Here is a 9,394-nt window from a genome sequence, read left to right as displayed (position 1 = left end):
ATAAATACATATACATATATAAAAGAAGATGAGGGCACCCATGCCGCTAGGGAAGCCCGCCCCGTGCAGAGGCTGAGGACTGGCAGCAACTCACCACTCAGGTAGTTGGTCCACTTGTACAGCACCCCCTCCATGGCGGCCGGCCCTCGCCCCCATGCAGCGCGGCCGCCCCCCGGCGGAGTTACGCCGCCCGCCGCCGCCGCCGCCCCCCGCGCCCCGCCGCGCCGCCGGCACCCAGGGCCATAGCCGGGCGCCGCCCGCCCTGCCCGGCCCGGCCCGGCCCGGCCCCCACTGCCGAGCCTGCCCCCCGCCGCCACGCTCCTAGCGCAGAACGCGCCACTGCCACGCAGCCAGAAAACAGCCCCGCAGCACTACGGAAGCGTAAACAGTTCTAGGAATCGCAACCCACGTGACCGACAGGCGAAAGGAGGAGGGGCGGGCGCAGACCGCCCAAAGCAGGTGGCCTTCGGCAGCCAATCGAAATGCGCCTTAGGTGAGACCGCCGCCCAATCGGCGGCCGGCAGCAGCCGGCTCTATTGTGTGAGCGCTGCGCGGGGCTGCCCCGCTCGCTAACGTTCCCTTCCCGGAGCGCCGAGGCCCGCCCACCCCCTTCACTCAGCGCCCCTCCCACGGAACTCTGCTGCCGATTGGACAGGCTCAGCGACGGACAGCGGCCTGCCCCCATGTGCGGCTGCTTCTTCTGGTCTCGCTCTGAGGTGAGCCAATCAAAGGGCGCGCCTCCGGCCTCGGACGGTCGGAAGCCGGGGGCTGCCAGCTGTGAGGGCCGTTGCCACGTCTGCTGGGCGGGCGAGAGGAGTTGTGCACTGGGTTCTGCCCTGGCTGCTGCTGCGGGGAGCCGCGCCGCGCCGCTGGGCTCGTAGGGGACGGGCTGCGGGATGGCGGCCCGGCGGTGGTGAGGCGGGCACGGCGGGGCCCTGGCTGTGGGGCGGCGATGGCGGCGGCGCTGCGGGCCGCCCTGCTGGGCGCGGCGCTGGGCTGCGCGGCCGCAGCGCTGATCCCTGCGGCTGACGTGAAGGTGGAGGTGCTGCAGAAGCCGTTTCTCTGCCACAGGAGGACCAAGTGGGGGGACATGATGCTGGTTCACTACGAGGGCTACTTGGAGAGGGATGGCTCCATGTTTCACTCCACGTAAGTAGCTCGCTCTGGGCGGCTCGCCTTCGAGCGGGCTGCTGGGTGAGCTCGCACGGGGGAAAAAAACACATCGTGCATCTCTGGTTTAATGTAGGTGATCTCTTCTGGCAGTGCTTTCCTGAATCTGGACCCCTCACAGTGGCCCACAATCCATCTGCGAAATAGCTCTGTGAGGAGTGTTTTGTTGAGGGCGGGTGGCTTTTTATTTCATTTTTACGATTACCCCTCCCTCCCAAAATACTCAAAACTTGCTTTTACCTGTGTGCAAGGAAACAAAAGCAATGCATGGATGTTCATAGTGTGCCCTAGATTTTATTTGTTTTTCAGTTAAAATAGCTTAAATAACGCTGCACGAACTTGTCTGTGGGACGCTTTCTGCCGCCACCTGTTTCAGAAAGTTTGGTTTGCTTTTATACTTCGACAGTTTAGGAAGCACAGACTCATAATGCTGTTTAAGATGAACACCAACAGTAAAGCTTATCTCCTTTCCCTTTGCCAGATTGAGGCTATAAAATAAATCTTATTTAGCTTTTGTTTTCTGGTTAGTCTCTAGAAAGTAGAGCCACGTGGCATTTGTTAAAAGATGGGGATGTTAGGCATTTCTTCTGCAACTCAGACACGGGTTTTGGTATATGATCTCAGGGGTTTGATAAGTCTTCTGCTATGCACGAATTTCTGTGTGTTTTCTAAAGCAAACTTCTAGGGGAGAAGTCTGCCTCTAATTTTAAAAAGAAGGTTTTTTATATATCTATCCTTCCACTACTGGCAGCACAATGACACCTTTTCATTACTGAAACGACATATTTTTAACCTGCCCCGGACCAGACAAATCAACATACCAGAGCCACAGTAATGCTAGTAGGAGGAAGAGCCAGACCTTGAGGGAGTCTGCTAAGAGCCTGCAACGACTTGCTAATGTTGCCCTTCCTGTAAAACATCAGCGAAGTGTTAATAGTGGGAGGCAGCAAAATGTTCGAGTATCTGGAGGCCATGTCTGAAGTCTACTTTCGTGCAACATATTTTAAAAAAAAATGTTTTGCATGTTTATGCTCTTGCAGACGATTTAAACTGAAATCTCACTAATTTTCTCTTGTAGTTAACCTGCCTCTCTAAAAGAAGTTCTAGTGACACTAGTTTTTGCTGCTGACTAACTTCTGTAAGTGCTCCGTTTTCTTGTTTAAGCACCTTTTCTGCATGACTAGTAAATAAAGCTTTTAAAATTCTGTGTCTGTCAGTAGAGTGAAAGTAGTCCTGGTGTACCACCTGGCTAAACTGGAATAGGGGCTTGTCCGCCTATTTTAAACTTAAATGTTTTGCATGCATTTGTTTCTGTTTTTCTAGACTCTCTGTTGTGTAGTTGTTTATTTTCCTAATGGCTTTTTCGGAAGAGATGTGGCTGATTCTTCTAAGCATGTTATAAGGTATATTGTAATCATGACCAAACTGGTTTTTGGTTTGCAATTTACCAAAGAATATGCATGGCCTTGAATGTAGATTTTTTTTTTTTTAAAGTAGAAATGCCTTTCTAGTCTGATCAGTTTCAAAGTGAAAATACATCATCAGGAAAGTGAAGGTGGGGATCCAGGCTGCTCAATGTTGTCATAAACACACCACTTAGATGTTGTTTTGTTTCTTTCCACTTCTTAAGAAACCTTGCTGTGCAAGGCAAAGTTTTAAAGCCTTGAAAAGTCTAGGTCTTTCATTTAAGAAATGCCAAGGTGCCAAATAGTGGTACGTTTGGGGTTTTTTAATTATATATCTATGCTGTGAGCATCTTCCATCTGCTCTCCTTGCCTTTTACGGAACTTGCTGTCTAAAGACTAAGTGTTTTATTCGGTTCTTTTCCAGTCACAAGCATAACAATGGTCAACCTATGTGGTTTACACTCGGCATAAGGGAAGCTATCAAAGGCTGGGACAAAGGTTTGAAGGACATGTGTGTGGGAGAGAAGCGGAAGCTAACTATTCCACCGGCCCTTGCTTATGGAAAAGAAGGGAAAGGTAAAACACCTGAAGTCCTTCCCTTTCTTTAATTGTTTTTAATCTTTGTATTTTACTGTTCTTTTTGGCCTAAGAGGTTAGCAAGCTTTCAAGTTTTCCAGGCTGATTCCATTAAATAAGAAAAATTGGTGGAGTCAGGTGTTCTTTCTCACAAATTTGTTTTCTGCAGAAATAACCATTAAGTGGTTAATTAGTGAATGGAGGAAAAAAATAGGAATTGATGGTAGCTGCTGTGCTGTATGCTCTGAGTGTCTTTTCTGTTAGTGCTATGCTTGACAGTGTTCTGCTTTTTTCCCCTTTTTTTTCTTCTTTTTTACAGTCAAGCTGGAAGTGGCTGCTTAGGTAACAGTTGGCTTTTTGGCTGTTGCATCTGTGTTTGTGGTAATACTTCATGAATGTGCATGTGCAAGCCTTGTTCTTGTTTGCAGGTTTCTCCTGGAACCCAAGGAAACTCCCTGTACTGCTGCCCAACCAGTTCTTAGCTGATACAGTGAAAAGTCACCATTTATTTCTCCATATAGGGACACTTTAATTCTTTCCCTCTTTTAGCTATTTTCAGTTTGGGCAGTGGTCCCCATTACCCACAGTAAGATATGCAGGTACATGGGCAGTCAGGCTGGCATCTACTGAAAATGCACTGCATGATGTACAGACAGATAAAAGCATTGTTTGTAGTGTTTTCTTAACCTGTCTACTACTGATGGTGTTTGGGTGTTTTCCTTTCAAACATTCAAGATTCCTGTTGTAATGGGAGGGCCAGATCTGCAATTTGCAGTTAAATGAGTGACAGTTTGAAAGATGCACAAAGGTTACTTTTTTGCTTTATGGGGTTTGTTTTAGTTAGTTACTTTTTTGGAGCAATTATAATATTTTGTCATGACAACAGTTATCACAAATGACCTAAAGTAACGCAAGGTTTCAAAGCAGAAAGGATAAACCTCCTGGAACATATAATCCTTCCTGCTACTGTCCTCGCCCATTAATCTGAGGCTGTTTTAGGAATGAGGAGTGTTTGCATGTCTGCATCTTCTGGCAAGTAGGACTGAACATAGGCTAAGTAGTACTCCGTACCCTCCTTTCTTGAAAGTCTCTTTTTAAAAACATCTTTTTCTAGAAGCCATGGTCTGGGGTTCAAGAGAATTAGAAGTAATCATGTTTCCAATAGAGAACAGGAGACTTGTCAGTTAGTTGACTGTATGCAGGGCACAACTGTAAATTTTTCCACAAAAAGATATTTAGTGTTGCAATGCTCATGTAGTCATCACAGCCCTAATTGCCTTGATTAATATGCAAAGCGCTACAGTTGTTCTTCAAAGACTTGCCAGTCTCACCTCTGTGTTTAGTGCAAGGTTGAACAAGTAAATACTGCTAGCTGCTGTAAGAAACTACTTGCTTTAGGAAAACTTCGAAGTGTTTGAACATAATTATGTTGCTATTTTCAAATTATACCCTTGGAGACAGAATTATTCCATATTCTTCATGCTTTCCTCTGAATGCACATAATTTCAGTAGCCTCCCACCTGGTGCCTTGCTTGCTGTCTGACTTGAATGATGAGTCACATGTCTTTTTCTGTAACATGCAGAAAAATTACCTGTGTTCCAAACTCTAAGCAGGCCACTGTGCCCTGTATTTCCAGAAGTTTCTGTGCATTTATTCATTCCAGAAGTCTACAAGCCTGTTCGTTGCTGCAGCTCAGGGTATATTTAACACCATCGCTCCAAAATAGTAGATGTGGCTTAGTTTTTTTCCCCTATCTTCTCAAGGCACAGGAATATTTTTTTTGGGGTGCTGCCATCCAATATAGAAATATATTTGTTCCTATTCAACCTCTTATATATAGCAAAGTGGTGTGCTAAAAGGTCTTTGCAGCTTCAGACCCAATGCCTGATAAACGGAAATCTGTTGGGGGAGGGGGGGTGTCTTTGGCACTGTTAGGAAATTATCAGTCTGTTCACCTGCACCAGAAACGGCATGATGCCAACACATGTCTTTTGAGCAGGTTTATATACTTAGTTTCTGCTGTGTGTTTGGAAATAGCTCAGTGCTTTATGGGGCAGTCCAGAGACAGCTATGGGATACTGATAGCTTTGCTGCCCTTTTGTCTTTCTCTGCAAGAAGAATTTTTCCAGTGGCAGAATAGCAGGTACAAGGTGTCAATTGGCAGTGGAGAGGAATTTGGAGACTGGTGGGGTTATGGTGTATTGGGAGGACTGAACTTTCCCTTCTTGCTACTCTGTCTATGGGTCTTGACTGTATGTTGCAGTAGAGGCCACCTGGCTGGCTGGCTGTACAGTCTCCTTCGCTGTTTTCCACTTGCACCTCAGCTGGCTCTGGCCATGAAAAAAAGATTCAAGAATGTTGTTTCATAAACCTGTGATGATGACTGCTGAATAGGAGCTCACATCAACACATACTAGTCTCCAACAAAACTAATTGCATCTAAAGTTGCATATGTGCTGTAAGGGCTGCTCAGGGTCCAGGCTACATTCTGAAATAGTTACAGTTATCACTGTTACAGATACTTGTTAGTTCAAATTGCAGGATGCTTTGAAAGTAGTAGGATTACCAGAACATTGCTCTGGCACATATGGCTTTTGTATGGCACTGAATATGTAGTTGTTTTTAACTTTTCTCCATGTTTACCGTTTTGGGCAGGAAAAATTCCACCTGAGAGCACACTGATTTTCAACATTGACCTTCTAGAAATTAGGAATGGACCAAGGTCTCATGAGTCATTCCAAGAGATGGATCTTAACGATGACTGGAAACTGTCCAAACAAGAGGTGAGTGGGTTACCCTTCTTGTGAGCAAACCTAACAGGATGGGATAGTAGAAAGGGAAAGATAAGATTAACTTGATCCTGTTAGGGAAGTATCTAAACACAGGTTAGATTTGTAGCTGCTACTGTGCACAGAGCAACTCTGCGAGCTATTTAAGAGTGTTTAAGGCAGTTGTTTATTGGGTGATGCGCAGTATGGGTAACTAGGACTAATGAGTTGTTAGTGTAACTACTGAACTGATATGCTCATCATGAATGGTAAGACACCTAAAAAGTTATTGCTGGCCAGGTGGTCATTAGTTACATGGGGAAGGGTCAGTCTCTGTTCTTGTCTGGAGGTGACCTTCAGTGTTGCTGCTTTCCAGCTCTCTGCTTTTTTTGCCTTTGCCTTTTCGTGTTAGTACCTTTCCTGCTGAATGCTCTTGAACCACTATTCCTGGCTCAGCAATTAAGCTTCTGTCTGTGCTTTGCCTTTCTTGCATGGCTTCAGCTCACATACTTTCTTACACTTTAACGATAAATTTTTTTCGGTAAAACTAAGCCAAGGATGCACATCTATGCTGCACGACACTAAGCCTTGGCACCCAGCTGGGCTTGGAATTAAAGAGGAGACTTGGATGAAGTAAAACAACTTAGAAATAAAACTGGACTTTAAGGCTTTTTGGAGCTAGTTGCTGATTTACTAATAAACTGGAATTTGAAATTCTTCTGCTATAGAGCAGTCCTGTTTCATAGCATTCACTGTCTGAAAGACATGTATTCAGCATTACTCACCTTCTGTCTCCTCTTATTTTCGGTCTTCTGCTTTTCTAATGTGCAGAAGTCATCCATGAGAAGTTAAGATAAACCACTGATTTCCATTTGATTCAGAGCTGATACAGTTTGCTAGACTCAAAAGACTAATCTTTCGTATTGTCCCTCAGACAGTGTCAGTTTGTTCAATGTTTATGTATTAGGAACATAAGCAATGACCATAACAAAGACCAGAATGTGAAATGAATAAAATAGACCCATGACCCATTATTTTGTTGGTAACAGTCCACTCTTCCATAAAGTGGATAAAAAAAGTTAAATAAGTGGTATCTGTTTAACAGGTGAGTATGTTGGTATTGATGTTCTGGTAGAAGGCTTTGCAATTTAGAACACTTGGGATCTCAGTAGTTAAACCTTAAACTCAGTAAAAACCACCTGATGTTGTCCAAAACACTGCTTACCATTAGTAACTAGCTTAGTGTAAATAACTGTTCTAGTAGTCTGTTTAAAAGGTACCTCAAACCTAGTTGTCTCTCGAAGTTTAGAAATTTCTAGAAATAAATCTTCATTAATGTAGTTCCCATTACAGCAGCAAATGCTGAGATTGTGGACAAATTTCTGTATATCTTGGTGGCTGTTTACATCTGCTCGTTTGTCAAAATGCTAAAATGTGAAAGAGCTGTTTTGGTCTCTGACCAATTGGTAGCTAGTAACTTCTGCCTAGTTATTTATACTTCACTTTATAGACATCAGATGACAGGTTTTCCTGGTTCACTTTTCAGTCAGATGCCATAAAGGTATGGCAACTGATTTGCTAGTTTTACTGTCTCTTATATTACTAAAGAATCTTTCATCACTGAATGGGGCTGCAGAATCATTCAGACAAGTATTATTCTGGCAGTGGCACAGGAAGGAAGGTATCTATTGTCTAATACTACCATCCTGAACACAGTGGTTCTCTCTTATGCTACAGTAATCAATTCTTTCATAAGCCTAAAAACATTAACTTTCATCACCTTTTGTCTAATAGGTGAAAATTTACTTGAAGAAAGAATTTGAAAAGCATGGAGCAGTGGTAAATGACACTCAGCATGATGCTTTGGTTGAAGACATATTTGATAAAGAAGATGAAGACAGTGATGGATTTATATCTGCAAGGGAATTTACGTACAAGCATGATGAGCTGTAGAAAAGGGTGGCATAATTTTTTTTGACACAAATGGCAGTGACTTATAGACTGTCTGGTTCTCTTGTCTTCTTAATTCTGTGTTTTGGGGTTGAGAGCTACTGTTGGCTAAGAAAAACTCCTTGTTTATATAAAAGAGAATTTCCGTTCAATATGTACAAATGTTTTAAACTATTTTAAAGTATGAAAATGTATCTCCTTTTATGCAGCAAAGACTTGTACATCAGTGTTTTTTAATTTTGTATTAACTTATTTTTCAGAAATGAAACCAACTTTCCAGTTATCAAACATTGTGAAAATCAAAATCCAGTTCAGTGCCTTTCTGTGATTTTGTTTGTGTGTTAGGATCACTTTCAGCGACTCCTTTATGTATAACTTCTAGTCTGTGGCTTAATTACTTGACCTTCCTTCTTGTGTGTCACTGCTTGAAAAGCAGTGTGCTGACCTTGCTTTTTTCCTGCAGACTTTTAAAAGATGTGCTGGAAGGCATCAGCATCTCTTTATACAGCTGAGAAACTGATACAAAGCTGAATGAAAAAAATGACTATGCTGATTTTACTCTTCTAAAGGGAGAGTGTTACCAACCATGCTAATAACTGTCTACATTTTTCGTTAAATTACGTGAACAAAGTAGGAGTTAAATGTCAGGCTTTCACTTTTAATGTCAGCAATGTTCTAGGAAATGTCTCTAATTTGGAAAACAGCAAGTTATGCTGCAGTGCAGAGGTGGTGTCCTTTACATGTACACATGTTTGTTTTGAAACTTGGAGCTTGCATTCATGAAGAAGGAGTATACCTTTCTCCTCTCAAGTTTTGACGGAGATCTTGAGTGAAATATTACAAGTCTAAAGTTTTTCCTATTTGCAGATGGGAAAGAGAACCTGACAGGAAGATCAGTATGGCCTGAAGAAGAATTTGCAATGGCCTGCCTGCTTTGTTACTGCCCGAGTTGCAGAACTTCATTCATCATTGTTCCTTTGCAGTATTTTCACAGGTAGCACACAAGTGATGTGAATTTTAAATAAAGTGACTTTTTTAGAAAAATAGAGGCATGAGGTAAATGTTACAGTGCTGTGTCTTTACAGAGGTGGAGACCATGAGGATTTCAGCTCTCTTGTTTGCACTGTTTCTGGAGTGGACGAAACAGCAATTGTCCCTGGGCTCTTAAATGAGAGGGCAAGGTATCTCAGGGAAGGAATTAGCCTGTATTCTAGCACTGAGAACAGGGGTCTCTGAACACAGTATTTAACTTGAAAAGTGTTGCTCAAGGCATGTAGGAACACAAAGCAAATCCACGTTTATGAAATCAACATTGCTACATTGTACTAATCCTTACCTATTGCCAAGTGGGACTCTACATTCAAGGTTCTCAATGCTGTAGAAGAACTAGATGTTTTCCCTGCCACCTAGTGTTGCAAGTAAGTATTAGAAGACTACTTTATTAAACAGAGTTCAGCTGCATATGGACATTACAGATTGCTGTGAATAGCAACTGTTTTGGGGGAAAAAAAAATGTGTAAGTG

The 9,394-nt window shown here is 43.2% G+C and overlaps 1 protein-coding gene across 1 annotated transcript; it reads left to right on the top strand.

Moving 5' to 3' along the window:
• Positions 1 to 952: 952 nt before the first annotated feature.
• FKBP14 (FKBP prolyl isomerase 14) lies at positions 953 to 8,896 on the top strand. The gene is made up of 4 exons (XM_009822111.2): positions 953 to 1,149; positions 3,001 to 3,152; positions 5,809 to 5,936; positions 7,716 to 8,896. The coding sequence occupies exons 1-4, from the start codon at positions 953 to 955 to the stop codon at positions 7,872 to 7,874; spliced, it is 636 nt and encodes a 211-aa protein (XP_009820413.2). The 3' UTR covers positions 7,875 to 8,896.
• The last annotated feature ends 498 nt before the right edge of the window (positions 8,897 to 9,394 follow it).

Source organism: Gavia stellata, chromosome 6, assembly GCF_030936135.1.
Source record: "Gavia stellata isolate bGavSte3 chromosome 6, bGavSte3.hap2, whole genome shotgun sequence".
Taxonomy (NCBI): Eukaryota; Metazoa; Chordata; class Aves; order Gaviiformes; family Gaviidae; genus Gavia; species Gavia stellata.
Note: the sequence above shows the minus strand (reverse complement) of the source record. Positions and strands in the feature narration are given on the sequence as shown.

Excerpts from the sequence above, each read along its gene's own strand:
- FKBP14 (XM_009822111.2), top strand. The coding sequence starts at position 953 with ATGGCGGCGGCGCTGCGGGCCGCCCTGCTGGGCGCGGCGCTGGGCTGC. Across the intron at positions 1,150-3,000 it reads GGCTCCATGTTTCACTCCAC|TCACAAGCATAACAATGGTC; the intron begins GTAAGTAGCTCG and ends GTTCTTTTCCAG. Across the intron at positions 5,937-7,715 it reads GGAAACTGTCCAAACAAGAG|GTGAAAATTTACTTGAAGAA; the intron begins GTGAGTGGGTTA and ends TTTGTCTAATAG.